The sequence below is a fragment of the Plutella xylostella genome, chromosome 21 (genome assembly GCF_932276165.1).
Source record: "Plutella xylostella chromosome 21, ilPluXylo3.1, whole genome shotgun sequence".
In the NCBI taxonomy this organism is placed as follows: Eukaryota; Metazoa; Arthropoda; class Insecta; order Lepidoptera; family Plutellidae; genus Plutella; species Plutella xylostella.
This window is the reverse complement of record NC_064001.1, coordinates 9,824,652-9,847,188: the sequence shown is the minus strand read 5'-3', so window position 1 is coordinate 9,847,188 and position 22,537 is coordinate 9,824,652. Positions and strand designations below refer to the sequence as shown.

The 22,537-nt window shown below is 42.1% G+C and overlaps 1 protein-coding gene across 1 annotated transcript in view; it reads right to left on the bottom strand.

Annotated features, from left to right (window-relative positions):
• The window catches only part of LOC105385618 (bumetanide-sensitive sodium-(potassium)-chloride cotransporter), a 48,677-nt gene that overhangs the window by 18,498 nt on the left and 7,642 nt on the right, over window positions 1–22,537 (bottom strand). Inside the window, exons 3-10 of the mRNA XM_048628485.1 lie at window positions 20,672–20,775; window positions 19,849–19,963; window positions 12,619–12,778; window positions 12,112–12,207; window positions 11,226–11,395; window positions 9,952–10,144; window positions 5,959–6,098; window positions 5,400–5,582 (exon numbers count right to left, since the gene is read on the bottom strand). Of these exons, the coding sequence (XP_048484442.1) occupies window positions 5,400–5,582; window positions 5,959–6,098; window positions 9,952–10,144; window positions 11,226–11,395; window positions 12,112–12,207; window positions 12,619–12,778; window positions 19,849–19,963; window positions 20,672–20,775 (1,161 nt within the window). The remainder of the gene's footprint in view (window positions 1–5,399; window positions 5,583–5,958; window positions 6,099–9,951; window positions 10,145–11,225; window positions 11,396–12,111; window positions 12,208–12,618; window positions 12,779–19,848; window positions 19,964–20,671; window positions 20,776–22,537) is intronic.

Here is a 22,537-nt window from a genome sequence, read left to right as displayed (position 1 = left end):
GGGATTATTTGTGCATTCGGTATTATATCTTTATGCTATTATTACAAGTTACATTATTTCGGTATGCAGTATGCATTATTATTTACTTTAGCAAAAAAAAACAAGATTATAAGGTAAATAGTACATGAGCATTTCATCTTTGCTTAGTGCAGGTAAATTCGGACGGAAACGGTGTATTCGGTATTCTTTTCTATACAAAAGATTGTGAATATTTTGTTTTTATGACCATGAGCAAGGATAAAATGCGTGGTTGGTTTTACTTACATTGTAGGCTATGTACAACTTATTGTGTACTCGGTATACATTTTCCTTCTTATATAATATAGTTTCGGTTATTTACGGATGCGACTTACTAAGTTCTTTACATTGCAAATAAGTTAAAAGATAAAATTTATACGGCGCATGTGCCCTTGCGCTGCTGAAATTTACTCGGTTTGACACTTGACACTGAATTAACAACCAAAATTCTAACCTATGTACGTTCACAGAGGCGTGACGTATTGGGCAGGAGGCTGCGTTCAAAAATGTTACAATCCTTATTCTAAGTCTGAGCAAAATTTTTACCTGTGACTTGGATGTAAAAAGGTGGTTGTTATACGTTTAACATATCTGTGTGTCTATTATTTACTTATATTATATTATACTACGGACGGACGGTATTAAATGTGTGCATTTGCGTTTACATTTTTTTCTATTTCTATATTTTTAATACAGATTGTGGTTTTTCAGTTGTACATCTATAATTAATTAAATTACTAATTATACACAGTTAATAAGATTTATACGGTACGGTACGGAATGACTAGGTCATAAATATATAAATGTTTTAACTTTTTACGGCTATTTATCTTCGATCTTCATTATTGATGACTGAGGGTAGGTTTGGAATTATCGGTTCGTTCGGCATCGCATGAGTACCGCGGCTAGGCACATCTAGCGATGGGTGATGACGTCGTCGGTAGGTAACTTATTGCTTCGGTTCGGTGGAATTTGGTTGCGGCGAGTTTGATGATGATGATTTTAGTCGTTCTTTGTACTTTTTCATATGATGAAGAACATCTTTGTACATCCCGGGCCAGTAATATGTTTCGGCAATACTTTTTAAGATTTTTGTCGTGCTTAGGTATTTTGTTTTTGCTTGCCCATTATGGTGTTGTTCGATAATCGACCTTCTTTTCATTGTCGGAACGCATATTTTCCATTGGGATTGTGCGTCTATCTTGACCCCGTATCTTGGAATTACAATTCGTTTTTGGAGTGAGCCGTTTTTAATCGTAAATGTTGGGTCATTTTCAGGTGAATTATGGGTTTCGAACATTTTCCTCTCGAACCATCCTTTTCGTTCCTGGATTAAAGCTGTGTCGGGATATCTTGGTGGATGTTGTTGATTAGGTATTTTCTTGTGCTTGCGGGATTTCGACTTTCTTGGGCCGTTGATTTTATTATTCTTCGGTGGTGTTGATTCTTGTGCGACGACTTGCGGTTCCTGTTGGTTAGTTTCCTGGACTTCTTTCGGTGTATTTTCGGTGTTGTTTTCCCAGACTATTGTGGCTCCTGCTTTTCTAAGGAGATCTATACCTATGATGATTAGGTTTGACGGTGAGTAATGTGGTAGCACGAAGAGTTCATGTGTTATTTTTCTCTGCCGGATCTCAATCTCTGGTTCTATTCTGAGCTTCACGTCCATGACTCTGCCATCTGCGACGGTTACTCGCATCCCTGTGACTTTTTCTTTATCGGCGTTTGTCGAGTTGTCTTCATAGATATTTCTACTGATGTAAGATCTGGTGGAGCCTGTATCAACTAGTGCTCGGTACGTGATTTTCCCTACTTTCACGTCTTCGAAGATTCGGTATTCTGGTCGGTTTTCTTCAGCGGTTATGTTGGTGTCTCCGAACTTGGTTTCTTTTCTGCAGCAGTTGCGCGTTAGTCTCCCGAGGACTCCGCATTGGCTACAGAACAGTACTTGCCTGCCCCGGCATTCCTTGTGTGAGTGGCCTGCTTTGCCGCAGTTCCAACAACACGTGGTCTTGTCGTATTTTTCGTGTATTTTACGCGGTGCTGGTGATCTTTCTGGATAAGTTTTCGGTGTCTGGCGGTGTCGGTCTGGTCGGTCGTTCCACTGTTGAGATGAGGATTCTTCTGTGATCTGCTCGTACGCGGCTGCCTGTCTAATTAATTCCCCGAGGCTGGTGAAGTCTTGCTTCTTGATGTAGTACTTGTAACTCGCGTTCATGTTCTCGTATATTCTTTCTTCTTTTTCTGTTTTGGTCATTTTCCCATATCTTCTCATCAGGGTTTGTATGTCGGTCAGGTAATCGACGAAAGATTCACGGTGGTGTTGTTTGCGTGCGATGATCATCTCGAGCAGATTCTTCTCGTATCCCGCCGGGTAGTAGAATAGTTTGAAGTCTTTTAGGAAGTCTTCCCACTTGTCCCAGGTGTCGGAATTATTTCTATACCATAATAACGGTTTTCCTCTCAGCACTTTCGGTAGTACCTGGAGTAATCGGTCCTGCGGAACGTCACCTGATGACGTCAGTTCATCCAAACGCTCGATGAATTCAACCGGGTCGCATGCGGTGTCGAACGATATATTCCATTCCCTCACGATGGACGACAGGTTCAGCTGGCTCGTGGTTTTGGTCTGGTCTTCGGATGTCATCTCGAAGGTCTCCTCCTCTTCTTCTCTGGTGTGGTCGGCTAGCTGTTTTCTTAGTTTGTCTACGGTTAAATTTACGGTCGGTAGCTTCCTTTCCTTGCTCTCCCTTATTAATTCCTCTTTACTAAGGTTATAAATCCAAGACGTTGGCATTTGATGTTGTGTACTTATTATCTATTATAAAACGGGGCCAGTTTGTAATCGGTTAGGGAAAAATTTAATAAAAATGACCAACAAAAATTTATTGCTCTTTACTTTTAAATTGTAATTTTTGTTAAACGGGGTCGGTCGGTCGGTTGTCGGTCTATTTTTAGAATGATTGCGGGTAGGTAGTTAAATTGAACGGTAAGTCGGTCGGTTGGCTATTTCTAGTGTTTTATGATTTATTACGGGGGGCTAAATAATATTAAATAGTGATGAAAATAAGTGGATTTTAAGTTGGGCGCCAATGTAATGTAGCAGTTCAGCTGGAGCGGGTCTGGACCACCGGGGAGCGACCCCTGGGTGAATCGACTTCTCTGGCCTCCCCCGAGAGTAGGGGTTGGATGCTATATTAAATATGTACTTACCCTAATGACTACTGGTTTCCTAGTGCTTAGGGCTGGTACTGAATGTCTCTCGAATGGTGTATACCGGGAAGCGGTCCTAGGCTAGCTCAAGTCGGTGCCGGGCCTCTGAAGGAGTCTCCGGTCACCCTGGGGGGGATTATAATATGACCGTGAAGCGGTCCTAGCTAATCTAACCTTATTCCTGAGGCCCCTGGAGGGAAATAACCTCGGTAGGTGTACGGGATGGAAATGAATAACACGGATTACAATATACAACAATTAGGCGGGACTGGCTCCGCTTTATTTACAATAATAACTTATATGTCTAGTACTTACAGCTTGTAACTATATATTCACCACACAAATGCACAAATAAGGATATCTATTAAGTATCTAACTATTTAAACAGGGCCCTGAAGGGGCAAACGCGGATTTATAGCAAATAGTAGGAAAGGATAAAGGGTACAGGATCTCGGGCTAATAATTGTAGCCGCGCCGCGCTCGAAGCCTCAGTCACAACGAGGGGGTAACCAAGCTGCGCCTATCGAGACTAGATCGTCGCGACGCAGGCTATAGATACATAAATACAATAAGGGTGAGTGGGAAGGAAGCACGGGATGGGAGCTGATCAGACGCCGGAGCTGGAGTTGACGAATGGTGCCGGAGCGGCGGTCTTGCGGTGCTTTATAGGTGCGGTGGCCGTGCCGTCCCGCTTCCCCTCTGGTCACCCGGAGTGGTCTGTGCGGTGCCCCACGTGCGCGCCCCCCCCGCGGCGTTCTTGTTGTTGGCTCGGAGATGCGGGTAGGTGTGTGGCCGTTGTTGTAACGACTTCGTTACAACCGTTCAGCAGGTTCCGTTGGCGACACAGGATGTGAGATCCAGAGGGTCCCCGCTCGCGTCGCGCAGGACGGTGCAGCCGCCGCCAGCGCGATCACCATGTACGAGATTGTGGTGAGGTATAGTAAAGCTATGTATACAACTCAGGTCATTACGCACCTAGAAGGGGACTTAAAAGTGTCTTACACGTATTGGATTCTAGTGATCCTGTGATTCCGGTGACCACCAACTTGCTAACGCTGACTAATTCTTCCATCACAATCACAATGCCTCTTCGACACCTCAATAACACTATAACAACTCACGTCATTGCTGTTCTGCAGTCCCCAGCGCTATCACCATGTACGAGATGATATAGAGATATACACTCACGGGCAATGAAAAAGTTCCACTCACAAAATGCCGACATCAATCGACCCCAATTGTTTTAGCTGAGCGCATCCTTGCCGCAATAGACCAATAGCGGCCGAGCGGCATAGCGATCACCAATGGGGTCGCGCGCTTTTGACATATCCACTTCGCACCTAACCTAAAAAGTGTCTTCCACGCATTGTAACCTAGTGATCCTATTATTCCGACGCATCCGGAGTAATCAGCACATTCCCGACGGTGACTTATCCTTCCATCGCGATGGAAAATCTTCTGTCTGCAAAGGACAGCTTAATATCATACTCGTACACTCACGTCATTGCTATTCTGCAGTCCGTACGGGCAGGTTCCGTTGGCGACACAGGATGTGAGATCCAGAGGGTCCCCGCTCGCGTCGCGCAGCACGGTGCAGCCGCCGCCAGCGCGATCACCATGTACGAGATTGTAGAGAGGTATAGTATAGCTATGTATAGAACTTACATCATTACGCACCTAGAAGGGAACCTAAAAAGTGTCTTCCACGTATTGGATCCTGGAGATCCGATTATTATAAGGCATCCAAAGCTATAGCCAACTTCCTAACGCTGACTAATTCTTCCATCACAATCACAATGCCTCTTCGACACCTCAATAACACTATAACAACTCACGTCATTGCTGTTCTGCAGTGACCAGCGCTATCAGGATGTACGAGATTGTAGAGAGATATAGTATAGCTATGTCATGGAAGTAGAAAAAAAGACGGAAGGAATCTCGCTAACTAAAAACTGAAGCACCCTAAGTAAGTCACTTTCATTGTTACGACGAGCCCGACACACACATAATCACACTCAAAGTAAGTCAGCCAGCCGCCGCGCGCCAATCACGACGCACCTACGCACAGACACACTCTCATGTCGCCGCCATTGTGGTGCTTCAGTGTTATAGTAAGCGAAATTCCTTCCGCCTTTTTTTCTACTTCCATGAGCTATGTACACACTCACGTCATTGCTATTCTGCAGTCCGTACGGGCAGGTTCCGTTGGCGACACAGGATGTGAGGTCCAGAGGGTCGCCGCTCGCGTCGCGCAGTACGGTCCAGCCCGCCACCAGTGCAATCACGATGTACGAGATCGTGGTCAGCAGGATCGCTAGCAGCGTGCCTTTCGGGATGGACTTTTGGGGGTCCTGTTGGGAAGAAGTTAGTGTTAGATGTAGACAGGTAAGTAGATCATTTATTTGCTCACAAAATACATGACAGTATCAATACAATTACAGTATGAAGCAAAAACAAGTTATCGAATAATTATGGTGTGTATTGTGCCGGTAAAATGTTAGTATGAGTGAGATTCGTGTATTTCAAAGTTGTTTGATGTTATTCCGGCAATCTTTAAAAGTTAGAATATGTTTAGAATAAGTACGTAAATATGCCATTGAATATCCTAAGAAGCTCCTATACAAGAGAACATCGATCACCATGAAAATATTTTTTATAGTGTGGATGAGTTATGAATAATTTTCTGCAAGATCAATATTAACTCCTTCTGTCCGTCCTCCCTCTCACCTTCAGATCCCCGGATATATTAGCCCCGGCCAGGATGCCGGTGGCCGCGGGAAAGAATATCGAGAACACCGAGAAGAAGTTGTGCTCCACGCCCTCGAAGTAGCGGTAGTCGGGGCCCAGGTTGCTCTTCAAGACTGTCACTGGAATACAAACACGTTTATGTATCAATCACTGGCATCAGAGTGATAGCATGTTATGGTGTAGCAGATAAGATCTCGTACTATTATTCGAGAGGTCAGGTATTCAATGCTGTGATGTACTAATGAATTCTTTTCTCTGAAGAAATTTCAGTACAGTAATACCCCTTGCTCTTACGGTGATGGGAAACATCGTGAGGAGACCTGCACATCTAGATTCTAATATATGTGTACCCTAACTGCACAAAATGCACTTTGGTTTACTATGATTGTTAAGTACAATCATAGCAAACCAAAGTATCCAATCATAATAATTCTAAACGGAAATACGGCTCGCAACTAATCATGTGAGTGCAAATTTAATGAAACTGTGAAGTCAAAGTCAAGTAAAAAAAAAATTATTAATCGTAAAAATATAAAATTTTCTGATGAACGTTAATTTTTACAAACTACTCTCCGTTCGGATAAATCTTTATATTTTGCGTTGTCTCGTTTTGCTCATTTCTCATAACCCTATATTTTAGACGAAGTTGCACGTGAAAAGCACTCACAATTGTACCCCACAAAGCCCATAGCGTACTCCTCCTCGCTCTTGGGTCCAATAAACGCCCCGACGAGGAAGTCCGCTATAGCCGCCAGCAGCACCACCAGCAACACTATCTGCGCCTTCGCCTCCCACTCCATGCCACCATCACTGGCACTGAGCTGAAGGGCTAGTAAGAGTTCTCCGTCCCGCTCGCTCTTGAGGCTGCGCGATGTGAGTGAACTCGATGCAAAACTTATGTCTTGTATGCGCCCCATGCTACTAGCCTTGGACTAATGCCTAGACTAACTTTAAAACTGAAGGACTTTCATACAAACTTTCCCCCCCTATTTTACCCTTTACTTTGCTTTCTTAGTGCTCACTGACACTATCTAAGGAATCTACGCTCCAAGTTTCATGATTGTAGCTTGAGCCGTTTGGGCTGTGCGTTTGTGCAAATCAGTATTGAAATATATGGTACCTCTATCACCTGACGCAACGGCAACGTTTCGTAGCTTGCGACGTCGCCATGGCGTCCTAGTGAGCCAAGCCACTTAATAATAAAATTTAGGGAATTTCGAAACTCAAAACCGATAAAACGCGAGTAATAAATGGCGAGTTTTGCCTTTACAACAACTGAAAAGCACTCACAATTATACCCCACAAAGCCCATAGCGTACTCCTCTTCGCTCTTGGGTCCAATAGAAGCCCCGACGAGGAAGTCCGCTATAGCCGCCAGCAGCACCACCAGCAACACTATCTGCGCCTTCGCCTCCCTCTCCATGCCCACTATGACTAACTAACTGAAGGACTTTCATACAATCTTTCACCCCTTAGTTTACCCCTTTAGGCGCGAATTACAGGTAAGCAGCGACGGAACGACGTGCCTGTGCCATGCCGCTTGAGTAAACTTAACAACGTGCCGCTTACCTACATTTTGTATTCAAACGTTTTGCCTTATGGCTTTTCTGTGTAATTCGCGCCTTAGGGGTGAATTTTCTGAAAATCCTTTCTTAGTGCTCACTGACACTACCTAAGGAACCTACGTGCCAAGTTTCATGATTGTAGTTTGAGCCGTTTGCGCTGTGCGTTGATGCCCAATCCGTCACTTTCTTCTTTTATGTATACAGAAGATACCTCGCTTATGAAGATAGATCGCTTATGCTTGGCGTCTTTAGACAGAACCCTGCTTAAAGACGCCAAATGGCGAGTTTTTGCCTCTAAAGCACATCCAAAACACTCACAATTATACCCCACAAAGCCCATAGCGTACTCCTCCTCGCTCTTGGGTCCAATAGAAGCCCCGACGAGGAAGTCCGCTATAGCCGCCAGCAGCACCACCAGCAACACTATCTGCGCCTTCGCCTCCCACTCCATGCCCACTATGACTAACTAACTGAAGGACTTTCATACAATCTTTCACCCCTTAGTTTACCCCTTTAGGCGCGAATTACAGGTAAGCAGCGACGGAACGACGTGCCTGTGCCATGCCGCTTGAGTAAACTTAACAACGTGCCGCTTACCTACATTTTGTATTCAAACGTTTTGCCTTATGGCTTTTCTGTGTAATTCGCGCCTTAGGGGTGAATTTTCTGAAAATCCTTTCTTAGTGCTCACTGACACTACCTAAGGAACCTACGTGCCAAGTTTCATGATTGTAGTTTGAGCCGTTTGCGCTGTGCGTTGATGCCCAATCCGTCACTTTCTTCTTTTATGTATACAGAAGATACCTCGCTTATGAAGATAGATCGCTTATGCTTGGCGTCTTTAGACAGAACCCTGCTTAAAGACGCCAAATGGCGAGTTTTTACCTCTAAAGCACATCCAAAACACTCACAATTATACCCCACAAAGCCCATAGCGTACTCCTCCTCGCTCTTGGGTCCAATAGAAGCCCCGACGAGGAAGTCCGCTATAGCCGCCAGCAGCACCACCAGCAACACTATCTGCGCCTTCGCCTCCCACTCCATGCCACCATCACTAGCACTGGCCAGAAGGGCTAGTAAGAGTTCTCCGTCCCGCTCGCTCTTGAGGCTGTGCGATGTGAGTGTGTGCGATGAAAAACTAACTACTAGGGCTTTCATACAATTTTTCACGCCCTATTTTACGCCTTTAGGGTTGGAGTTTCTGAAAAAGGCTTTCGTAGTGCTCACTGACACTACCTAAGGAAGTCCCGAAGTAGCTCGAACCGTTTTGGCTGTGCGTTGATGCGACTTTCTTCTTTTATGTATACAGAAGATACCTCGCTTAGTTCTGCCTAAAGACGCCAAATGGCGAGTTCTTGCCTCTAAAGCACATCCAAAACACTCACAATTATACCCCACAAAGCCCATAGCGTACTCCTCCTCGCTCTTGGGTCCAATAGAAGCCCCGACGAGGAAGTCCGCTATAGCCGCCAGCAGCACCACCAGCAACACTATCTGCGCCTTCGCCTCCCACTCCATGCCACCATCACTAGCACTGAGCTGAAGGGCTAGTAAGAGTTCTCCGTCCCGCTCGCTCTTGAGGCTGCGCGATGTGAATGAGCGCGATGCAAAGTCTTATGTCTTAATGCTCCCTTTGCTACTAGCCTAGGACTTTCATACCAACTTTCACCCCCTATTTTACCCCTTTAGGGGTGGAGTTTCTGAAAAAGGCTTTCTTAGTGTTCACTGACACTACCTAAGGAAGCTACGTGCCAAGTTTCATGATTGTAACTTGAGCCGGGTTCTTCCTAAAGGCACATGTGAGGCAAGGCTCTTAATTTTTTAGCGAGTTTAGTAACTCAAAGCCAAAAAAAACGAAAAATGGCGAGTTTTTGCCTCTATAATACATCCAAAATACTCACAGTTATACCCCACAAAGCCCATAGCGTACTCCTCCTCGCTCTTGGGTCCAATGAAAGCCCCGACGAGGAAGTCCGCTATAGCCGCCAGCAGCACCACCAGCAACACTATCTGCGCCTTCGCCTCCCACTCCATGCCCACTATGACGATGCCGGTGAGCAGGACCACCGGATGGCATCTTAGGAGCATCTATACGGATAGGTAAGGCTAATCGCCTCATCAAGCCGAATGCCGATGACAGCCGAATTTCTATCTGCGCTTCTTACAAGGTTCCTAAAACATGAACAGCGCTGACGTCAGCCGTCGCTTATATCTATACGCTCTTTCCAAGGACCCTAAAATACCGCCGTCTTTTTCCCCGTTACAATACAAGTAGTCTATAATCGCAAGCACTTCCCTTTATACCCCACAAAGCCCATAGCTCGCTCTTAGGTCCAATAAAAGCCTGCCCAAAGACGCCAAATGGCGAGTTTTTACCTCTATAGCAAATCAAATCAAAAACACTCACAATTATACCCCACAAAGCCCATAGCGTACTCCTCCTCGCTCTTGGGTCCAATGAAAGCCCCGACGAGGAAGTCCGCTATAGCCGCCAGCAGCACCACCAGCAACACTATCTGCGCCTTCGCCTCCCACTCCATGCCCACTATGACGATGCCCGTGAGCAGGACTAGGGTTATGCAGCCGTAGATCGCTTGGTCCTGGGGGAAAGAGAGGATATTATGTTGAAAACAGAGTGGGTAAAAATTGTAAGGTTGTGAATAAATTACTTACTAAAATACTAGGCTTCCCACTAAGATACTAAACTTACCTAATAGAAACTTTTTATTTACCAGAAATTATTCGGAAAAGTAGTATTTTAGTAAGGTTAAAGCGTGTCTTATAGTCGGGATTAAATAATGTTTTTATCTGTTGAAAGCATGGGTTTAAAAAATGGCCTTTGGTGGTCCATTCATCTTTTCCACTGTGTTTAGGTAAGGCCTTTCTTATGTTATTTTACTATCTAATGCTAAAATAAAGATTGGTTAAATGTAGAGTGGATGCTAAAGTGGTGAGTCACTGTATAGGTTCGTAAATTCGGATCGAATCAATTCGATTCGTCTCCCCGATATGTCATGGTCCTGGATTGTCGTAAAATACATTTATGACATAGTAATATTAACAATACAAACTGCTTACATACATATTCATTTGTAATAAATGGTTTTATTACTTTAGCTAAACAAAACGATTTTAGTAATCCCATCAAGGAAGTCCCTGAACTCATGTGCCAATTTAACTTATAATCATAAACTGCAAGGAAAATGATCGGTGTAATAACATGCCATACCCGACGACTGAGAAAAAACAGATTTAGATACTTACTAAGATGTTTAGAAAAAACTAAATCATCTATAAAGCAAGGCACTATTTCAACACGCTGTAAATCCAAATTCATTCTGACAGATATTGCATAAACAAGTGAAGATTATAAAACGCGTTTCAAAATGTAAATAAATTATGTTTATTTGTTATGCTAAACCGAAATTTCACTGGGAACTAAGATTTGGGTCGATAATATATTCTAAAACGCTTTGAGCTTGACATTGGCTGAGTGACATTGAATAAAATTTACATATCCTTTGACTTTTAATTATTTTTTATCAGTAAATGAATGGCCAATGTACTAGGGCAGCATGAAATCACAGCTGTTCTATCGACGTACCACAGCTTCAATCGTCAGCAGTAGGTACTTAAAAACCGCTACCTGTCTCACTCTTCCAATAACTCCGTCTCACTCACCCAGCTCTTGGATATCATGTAGTACTCTGGTGGTATCAGCGTGATGAGAGATTCCCCGAAGCCGACCACATACATGGCGCAGGCCACGGCATTCGCCATAGAGAATATAAGGCCTATGGAACCTCCAAACTCCGGGCCTAGAGATCGGGATATCATGTAGTAGGTGCCTCCTGTAAGAGATCAATTATAAATATGTATTAGCAAAATAGGTTGGAATTAATATGCGACCTCGAATTGATTTCATGACTATTTAAAAACAAATTCTTGAAAATGTTATGCCTGTTTTTGCATTTATAGCACAGTATGTGCATCACTCCTTACATGCCTTATCTTAAATAAAACATTCGTAACTTGCTTGTATACAGAACCGATAGGTAATAGGTAACTTGATATTTTCCTACACTAATCATAATCATACAGGTTTCCTCAACATCATAGTAGTGTGGTATAAATAAATCAATAATTATTAATTCAGAAACATCCGATCAACTAGCATAAAATAATCGATGTTTTGCATACTGCATCTGTATAATTTTATTAATTACATAATGGCTGTGTGTTTTTATGGAATTTTATTCCGAGTAACACCTTGTCGGACGTATACATATAAAGTAACGGTGATACTTACGTCAATCGAAGAGGCTCCTTTCATGCACCCTGTTACAACAGGTAGGGTAAAGTAGGGCGCCTTGTACTGGCCTCCTGCTTCGTTTCCACAGATAGAATAAAGGCGCCGTATACTGACCTCCTGTTTAGTTTCAAGAGGTAGGGTGAAGGCACCTTTTACTGACCTCCAGATTAGTTTCAAGTTTCGTAGGGTGAAGACGCCATGATATACTGACCTCGATTGGTCTGAACAGGTAGGGTGAAGTCCCCATATACTGACCTCCCTTAATGACCCCGTTGGTGCTGATGGCGGACATGGAGAGCGCCGTGATGGTGGTCACCACCGACGTGGTCAGGATCAGCAGCATGGACTGCGCTGGGGGGTTGGAGGTTAGCATTAAACATTTACATAATTATGTTATTGGTGGTGAGTATTTATATGGCTGTGACGGATAAGAATGGAGAAAAAAATATTGGTGACTGGCATCCAGTTGCATAAAAATTCTATGAAACTTTAAACTAATTGCGATATGAACATAGATATGATCAGACAGAATTACACAGACAGAAAGTCATGGCAATAGTACATTGCATAGCAACATCCTGTATAATCCAAATTATAAGATGGTTCATGAGTTTCTTGTCCCCGTTCCTCTTGTACAAAAACATACATGAGAGAAAATAATTAGTAAATTCAGTAATATTTATCAAAAAAAATGCATGTCTAATTAGTACCTAAGCCTTTTGACTTTAACAATCATAAATCGTAATCGTATAAGTAACCTACCCACTCCCGCCTGGCCGACGACCCAGGACAGCCGCAGAAACAGCATGACGCCCCAGATGTTGAGCAGACATCGCATCAGCACGCCCTTGATCCAGCCGAACTTCATGCTGGACGAGAACGGAGGCGCGCCGCCCGGGTCCTTCTCCAGGGTCTGGCCTGGCTGGAAGGAGAGATATGTGATGAATGGTGAAGGGTTGGTTTTGGGGTGGAGTTATCCTACTAATATTATAAATGCGAAAGTTTGTGAAATCTTAACGTCAAAACGGCTGAACCTATTTTAACGAAATTTGGTATTGAGCTAGCTGAGACCCTGGATTAACACATATGCTTATTTTTTTCCCACGAGAAAACTTTTTGAGGTGAAGCGAAGCTCGCGAATACACCTAGTGCTCATGATAAGTAAGTGGTGGTGGAAAATTTAACGATTTGTGCTGATGCTGGAAACAGAGCTATGACATGATTGCTGTGGGTTGGGTTTTGGATTGGAGCTATGATGGTGCTACAGCGCATGAGCACGCCCTTGATCCAGCCGAACTTCATGCTGGACGAGAACGGAGGCGCGCCGCACGGGTCCTTCTCCAGGGTCTGGCCTGGCTGGAAGGAGAGAGTTGTGATGAATGGTGTAGGGTTTGTCTTGGATTTGGAGTTTTGCTTATGATAAATAGGTGCTGCAAAATGATAGTGCTGATTGGAGAAGGAGCAATTTTAGTGTAGGTGTGTTTGTCACCGACTGACGTGACGTTAAGAAGAAGAATGGAGGTATTTTGTGCGGATACTCGGTGGGTACGATACCTACAGGAGTCTGATTATTTATGTAATGATGATGATGATCAATTAAAGGTATCCCACATATTGCAGTTGAGTTGATTAATGGGCGATCCATGTTGAAATTATTGGTCATATAATTTTTGTATCTTGTTTGTTTCTTACTCAATCTCTACTCGTAGTATCAAAAACTTGTACCTACATTATTTATTTATAAATAGCCAGCGTGAAGTCGGCATTGCAAAATCAGTAATCAACCACTCGTCACGACATCTATACTTACCAAATAACTTAAAATACGACGAACATCCAAGAGTTCCGAGACACAGCGTATCCAATAGAAAATCCATTATAAAGTCAAATCAATCATGCAATCTTTGACCAGATTACTTACGAAGTCGCAACTAATACAACCGCATGAATCTCTGTCATAGACTGTCGGGTATAGCCGAATCCGTAAAAGGCTATTGATCAGTTATAAATCCGAGAAGCGCTATTGGTCAGTTACAAATGCTATAATTGCATCTATGAAGAGGTCACTGCAGTCGGTGGCACCTCCAGTAATTAATGTGATGAATCTGAAAGGTTGCGATCCCTTGACTCTTGAATTAATGCTCGAGAAGGATGGTCGGAATTTATGAATACAAAGATCCGATTGAAGGCTAATCTCGACTCTATCTCGTAGCATTAGAAACAAAAATTGCATGGTAGCGGTTTGTATCTTTGTATTTTGTGTAATATTATATATTCAGTAAGATCAATCGTGATATTGATACTGACTAATTAACTTTACATTGTATTGGAAAAATTGAACCAGGAAAGGGGTCACATATTTTGATAGGAAATTTACCAGCATAGTTGTATCATAAACATAAATCATAATCATATTAGGTACCTAAAACCCTTAAGTTGAGAGGGTAAACGGTAGTAATAGCTTTTGAATTGCAAATAATCTTTGAACACCACTTACTATTACTCATTTGATATTAAAGCCACTATCACAGACTTATAAGAGTAACTACACCATACAAGTATGCATAATGTAATTGACGCTATCAGTTACAGCAATTAATCGAGTGAAGTTTTTAGTCTTACGAGCCATGCATTCAACAGACAGGTAGAATGCTGCGGAGAATGTGAGTATGTGGTCGTTCAATTTATGTCGATTTGTGGAAAATTCCCGCGCCCATAAAGTCGATGAACAAGTTTTGCGAGTGGCTTTTGCCTGGAAACAGCTCGAGTGCAGCTTAGGAACTTTTACTACAATTATTTACAGTCCAGTTGCTGACCGGATGGCACAGCGGTTGATGACTCTCGACGAATGTACCGGGTTTCGAATCCTAGCCGGGGCAGATATTTGTGTGGGTATAGACAGATATTTCTAGACTATGTATATACGTATAGGAGACCACGAGACCAAATCTGTTCTGCAGTGGCTGAAATACCTACCTAAATACATAAAATTGGCATCCGGTGCATTAAGGCTGATGAAAAAACACTTTTTTACATTGTACTGTACACACCAAGGTAGATACCTAATTCTTCTATGGGGCGGTGTGTACTATAGTGTCGGCTCTATCTCGACCCGTCGCGGGCACAATTAGTTAATGCCGGCTCGTAATTACTACCACTTGACCACTGCCCCGACGTGTGTACCTGGCATTAGCCGGTGATCTAGAATCTAGACACGCGTCATGCTACTTACTCCTCTACAGATCTTAATACAAATACGCCGCTGCCCTACCACAATTTGCCAGAGTTACTTAATGTTAATCCCAATGTAATAGGCAATGTATAGCCAATTTTTCAGGTCCCATCCAACATCATCACATCACTACCCATCACGTCCCCACTGCTGGGGCACGGGTCTCCTCTTCCAATGAAGGAAGGGTTTTACATAGGGTTGCCCATTCAACAACGGAAAATAATATGTAAAAAAATACCTCAGCCTTGCCTCGGCTTGTCGTCCGGGAGTCGAACCCAGGGCCTTCACATTGGAGCTTTGTGTACCTCTACATGATGTAAGGCGAGAGACAAGGCAGAATGCTGCTACTAACAATATCCTTGAATATTTTTTTACTTTTCTTGCCGCCACACCTACAAAGTTACATGTACTTTGTAGGTTACCTTGTTTATTTCCCTGCATTCCTTGAACCCGTGACTTCAAGAATTCCCTCCCGTTTATTATCCACTTAACCTTCGTATTTCGAAGTCCGAGCCTGGGAGGCCACACCTGCTTGCGAAAAACTAAGTTTCAAAACGCTGCTGCGCCAACCGCGACTCTATCTCGTTGTATTAAACGTACCGATTGCATAACAACTTGTTTCGTTTGTTACTTCTGAAGCTGAAGTAACCCTCCAGTGCCGTTATGAATCATAATTCATAATAATTGATCCAACGCACCAGCTTATTACATTATAGACTTGGGTTACGGCAGCCGCGTTTATCTAGCTTAGCGAAGGTAAGATCATAGGTTATTTTGATCAAGGACTGTCTCAGCTAAACCAGACCTATAATCTATGATGATTGTTCGGGCTTTGGTCTTAAATAGAAAGAAACGATGAAATGACTTCCGAGAGTTGAACTGGCAGGCATGGTATATTTATCTTCTTAGATAGACTCGTATACTTAAATCCCACATGGTCATGCAATACTCGTAAAGTGACGTTTACCAAAGTCGATAAATATGCCATGGCGATGGCGCTGCCGTTGTTGTTGGATGGACTGATTTAGATGCAGTTTTGGGTTTGAAACCTGACTATGAATATACCAAACAGTAATAAAAGCGGAAATTCACAAATATTTTCTTTCAATAGAGCTGCCATGGCGGGATGTTTGCACAAATGGACAAAAGCGTATTTCTAGCGACGGATGTGATGTCGCATGCGACACAATGAACTTCCCAGCATCGAAACAATGGATACTAATCCACGGACCACCTATATGTTATGTATAGCTGCCAAATATACATGTAGTAGTGGAATATACAGATACAGGGTGAAATTGTACTACCTACTCTGTGTAAAAAGTATCGGGATTAGATCAATAAAACAAAAAATTATTGATATTAATCCAAATTTATTTTATCACCTTCAAAGTATGGTCCTTTCGAAACAATACACATACGCCAACAAATTATCCAATCATCACAAAAAAATAATTAAACGCTGTTTCTAGAGTTGTGTTTAGTACTCGCGGCGAATTTTCCTTTTTGTCTTCTATCATCTATTTTTAGTTTTATTGATCTAATCCCGATACTTTTTACACTGAATGTATACTGTGCTCTACCCGGAATGTAAATGTATCCGACATCAACCTGAGAAACGTCTGAAAACATAATATGACCTTTTTATTATTTTCACTAGTTAGTTATACTGCACGCTTTGAAAGCTGAATTAAGGAAAAGAGGCGCATAAATAAGCGGTCTCAAAGAGCAGCTAATTCAGAGGTTAGTTTGTTTACTATTTACAAACTTATTTTTTACGAAATGTATGCTTGTTTGCTTAGATAACAGCTATGTTTTTTCTTTTTACAGACACCAAGACTATGACCGTAACAGTAACTTGGTTGGAAACGTAGAGGACAGCATCATACAACAAAATGATTCAGTGTATACTGTTGAGTGGCCTTCAGAAACTTTGTATAGCAGTGTGAACACTAAAAATGAAACTCCAGATCTAGATATTGTCACCAATGAGTAACTACTTTGGAATTTATGCACAGTGTACGGTGGCCTGCGCCTAAAAGTATACAGGCGGAGATTTTAAAATAGCGATCCCTGATGATGAAGGGACCAGCTACATCTGTTATAAATCCGGGGACGTGTTGTGTGTGATGTGTGTAGCAGTGGTGTTTATGTGGATGTGCTTGAGCAGCATGTGAGCTTGAGATCGCTATTTTAAAATCTCCGCCTGTATACTTTTAGGCGCAGGCCACCGTACATACCATCGCTCTTACGGTGAATGAAAACATCGTGATAAAACCTTACCCATTAGACCTTAAGGCGATATGCACAAAGGCTCCATTCGAGTGAGGTAGGTGCAGGTACTGACACCCTCACAAATAATAGAATACTTAGTATACTATACTACAATTATTTAGTTTCAACTAACAACTCAACCAGCATTCATTGTGTGGATTACTAATGTGTTATATTTTTTGTATAGCAGTGTGTTTAAACGGAAAGGATAAATAAAAGTTAAATCAGTGTGTAACTCTTTTTATTTTTATTGTATTTATTAAATGCCTAATCCTTATTTACATTATGTTCTTTCTGAAATTGGTTATAATGTTTTTCACAAACACGAGATTGTCGGATAATACCTAATTATTTCACAAGTCACTGTTTTAGAACAGTTTTATCACTTGGTAACATAATTATGTCCTCCTTTTCTTTCCGAACATAACGGATCTGCACAACATTGCGGGATAGTAACTCGATATGATGATAGTTATTTTATAATTAATAAGCTTATAAGATTCAAGATTTTAAAACTTTATTTCGCGCCAATTTGATAAAGTCGCCTTTGATAAGTTTGAAAGCTATGGTACCTCTTGACCTCAGTCGACAGTGGCGCCAACTGGTGAGCAAAAAAACCGGTAGTCCCCATTGCACTCAGAGATAATGTACCTAATATCTCAAATTATAAAATACTTTCTAAAATCGGGTACTTTCGGACCTATTCAAACCAAACAATCAGATCTTTCCACTTCATATTTTAAGTAGTGTAGGTAGCTGGAGACATGTGTTCTTTAACCTGAAAAGTTCTATCTTTTTTTTACTATACAGTAAAAAAAGATAGAACTATACAGTAAAAAAAAGATAGAACTTTTCAGGTTAAAGAACACATGTCTCCAGCTACCTACACTACTTAAAATATGAAGTGGAAAGATCTGATTGTTTGGTTTGATTGCTACCTCGATTGAATTATCTGGAAATAACCCGGTCATGATTCGGCATAGAATCAATGTGAATACGAGCGTACTTCCTGTAGGTTCAAGTCAAGGACAAGGGCGTCCCACGCATCTGCCGTACGAACCGAAACTCTACCAACACGTGTAGCTATGGGCTGACCACGCGGGGTGGGCATTTGACCGATATATTTACTACGACCCGGGCGACTTAACTTGCCACGTGGATAAGCACCAGTGTCAACCCTTTGGGTAAACGTAACGTTGGGTAAAATGAATATGGATCCTATATCGGTTTGAACGTTAACCCACTGGGTTAAGATGAAAACCAAGAAAAAAAATACGGAGCTATGCTTAGAGTACCTAGCCCATCAGCAGCCGTCTTGACCCCTGCGATTCACAAAGACATAGACGTTGTCTATGTTTTCAGATTTCAATTATTTTACTCTTCACTCAGATAAAACTACATCGCGTCTCAAGTTCTACCCATGTGACAACAGCGCCACTACTCAAATTGATAAAAATGCGAAGACTATAATAATAAACCCATACGACTGCCACCTTGTAGAGACGGTATCATATTTGCGGTAAAACTTCGCATTATAAAGTTATCGCTCTAAGGTCACATATATAGGATATATTATGTAATGGTTTTGGGTAATATGTTATGGTAAGCAACATTGACCAGTCTTCATCCACTATCTATTTAAGTTCAAGCAGCAAATATATGTCTTTGGAATTATGTTTATCTGCCGGCCAGGAATCAAACCCGGGACCTTCGGCACAACAGCCAAAGTTCGTAACCACTGCGCCATCCGGTCCTGATTCCATAGTTCCGCATCAGCTTTATTCGCTTTAGATAATGGGGTGAGTCACTCGGCCGTTATCACGATTTTATGGTGTATATTTAACAATGAATGGAACTGTGCTAATGTTTATGTGTGCTGCTTGATAGTAGGTACCCGCGCAAATATGCAAATCGTTGGATTACGATTACGATGGAGCGATAAAGAATTTATTAGAATTTGGTGTCAGAAATCCATTTGAATCCAAATATACAGCAGCTTCATGAAAGCATGATAAGACAGTTTTACCAATCTCCTGAACGAGTGGCAGTAAACCCTTGCTGGTAATACCATCAAACTATCAAAAAATCAAAGTATCGTGGCTTTAACGTGTAGGGAATTATGTCTCATTTACAATGCCAAGTTCTCGCCTCGCCTGCACGTCTGCCCTCGACTTCTTCAGAAAGCGTCGATCAGGGCTCGCATATAGAAAAACATAGGGAAGGCGCTCCTCTTTGTCGCCTCGATTCTCTTGCAGTCAACGGAGCGCCTTTGTCCACTCGCGGGCTGCTAGATGCACGGAAGGTCGTCAACCCTAGGGTCATCCAGGGTGTAGTTGCTGACACCGCAGTACCTGCTCACACACACCTTGCGCGACAGGGAGGCGTTGTGGTACATATTTGTCCAGTCCACACTGGCTGCTAGTGAAGGTTGTCAACTAGGGTCATCCAGGGTGCAGTTGCTGTAGACACCGCAGGGTGCTACTCACCTTGCGCGACAGAGAGGCGTTGTGCAGCTCGTCGAGCGAGGGGCGCGCGGCGGCGTGGAGGGACAACACGTTGCGGTAGTTGTCTAGTCGGGGCAGGGCCTCTCGGGTGAAGTGTCTGGGGGAGAGGGGATGGGTTAATACGTATTCTAAACTATGCTAAGCTGGGTTTTGTCACTTACTCGCTAAGAAGAATAATGCATCTTACATACGGTGTCAGTCTTAGATAGGTATTCCACTCGGGGGGAAATAACTATCTCCAGATTAACCAAAGGGTTATGGCAATTTTAGGAACAGGACGACGGATAGCATTCCGCAAATTCACAGAGAGGTTGTGTGTCGATAACTTCATCATCAGCCCATGGCAGTACACTGCTGGACCCAGGTCTCTCCCAAAGCACGTAACAGGATCTGTATCATAAATTGATTAACTGAGTAAAGGCCTTCACATTATAATTATATTTCGTATTGATAATGAAGTTACTTATGTTATTATTATTTTTTGGTGTGTGGTGCTGGACACCGAATAAAGACTTTTTATCTTATCTTTAAGTGTAAGAAAATAATGCACTTTTAAAATTACAGTAGACTACACTACAATAAAATCAGCTAGAACGACGATCTTAGGCTGTTTTTAACAGCATGCGAATTTCATCACGCACTCGGGATGGCTCGCCATTTTCCCACATCTTGCGTGCATATTCTACGCTTTACCATGAATACTTGTATGAACGCGTGCGGGGCAATCCCGCGTGCGTGATCAAATCCGCATGCTGTTAAAAACAGCCTCAGTACTAGGAGTTTATAAAGAATCATAGGTACATACCTGAAGCTCTTCCCATATTTGGTATCCGTAGTCAGGGGATCATCACTGTCCATGCCGGAGTTGTCGGACTCCGAGCCGGCCTCGAGCCGTGCGTCCTCCTCCATCTGCAACAAGCCGGGGTGTAGTCCACTTGTAAAGGTTCAGGTTGTAACCGACATGCACCCCAATCTACCTCTAGTATCTAGCACCCACTTGTGAAAGTTGAGAAACCGACTTGCACCCCTTCCTACTAACACCATAGAGAAACAGTGGACTGTAGCCTTAGACAAGTAAACCACTGTAGCCCACTTGTATGAGGGTGAGTTCGTAACTGACATGCACCCCTATCCACCATATACCACTAGTATCTAGCACATAGCACTAATAACATTTATAGACTAGAATAGTACAGATAAAGTGGTAAGTATAATATGACATAGCTCGGTTATTATTATGTTATAACACTTATAACTAAGTATTCTGAGTTTAGCCGCCGGTGGTTTCTGTTGAGCGGCATATTATTTTTATTGTATAGGTGGATAAAATCGTATATTATTGGAGTAGTATAAGACTATACCTCTTTGTCTAATAGGGAGATAATATTTAATAGCTATCAAACGTTGTACCACTTTGTTTGTAACCGCAACAACCAAAACCATATTCACCATCATTAGCCCCAACAATGCCAAACAACCCAACGAATACTTACCAATAAACAATCTAGATGCTTCCCATGAATTATCTGGTAAATGTTCTGAGCCGTGGCGTTTTGTATTGCTAATGGATTATTTTAGTAAATAGTTCTCCCTGCATACTTATGTACTTGTAGTGTATCTGTCGCAGGCATCTGGTTTAATTTCCTGTTTGATTGAACCGCTAGCCCGTTCATTGGATGACGCTACACAGTTAAATGACTAAAAAACAACTCGTCAAGTGGTTGACTGTAACGTCCAACGTCTTGACTGAACGTTATTCAGCGAAGTCGTTAAATGGGATATAGAGTATAGCAGCTTTGTAATGTCTGGTTAGGATGAACATGACCAGACAAGAGTCAACAAAAAGACTATGTTACAAAGCTCTCATCTCACAAATTAACTAAACAATAACAATAAACGTACCTTGATATTGTTGTTCATAATTATCCAATTTCAGCATATTTTTTTCATTGAAACTATCCGCCGGTAATAATAGGTAAATCCATGTTGTCACACTATTTTAACATAAATAACGCACTTTAAAGCTAATTTATTTGCAAAAAATAACAATACAAGTGCTTTTTGTGTCAGCTGTTCGCTGTTAGACGCCATATTTGTTTTATTCACCACCTGACTGATTTTAAGTCCGCTAACTAGTTGGACGTTTTTTGACGCTTGTACAATCAACGTTCGGCCTAGTCATACAACTGAATAGCGTCATCCAATGAACGGGCTAGCGGTTCAATCAAACAGGAGATTAAACCAGATGCCTGCGACATATCTACTGACTAGTCATCAATAGAAGGAATATTGAATACCCAATTAATAGACAGTTTAATTACAGTTATAAATAATAGCGAACACCCAAGACTACTAAAAAGTGGGTAGGTACCTATATTATGGGAATAAACTATTATCAAAACGTCATAAAATATTACTAACTATTTACCACCTATGGTGGAAACTTGTAAATTATAATTAATATATTCACTGTTCTATTCTAAGTAACGTACGTAAACAAGTATGTCAAGGATCGATAAAGTAAACCCATTAACTTCAAGGACTACCACCAAAACAGAAACACGCATGAAACAAAAAAAAACTTTGTAAAGTAATAAAACTATTCCGTAGAAAAAATCTATGACTGAACATGCGGGTGCTAAAATTTCAAGCACGATTATTATATTTGCAT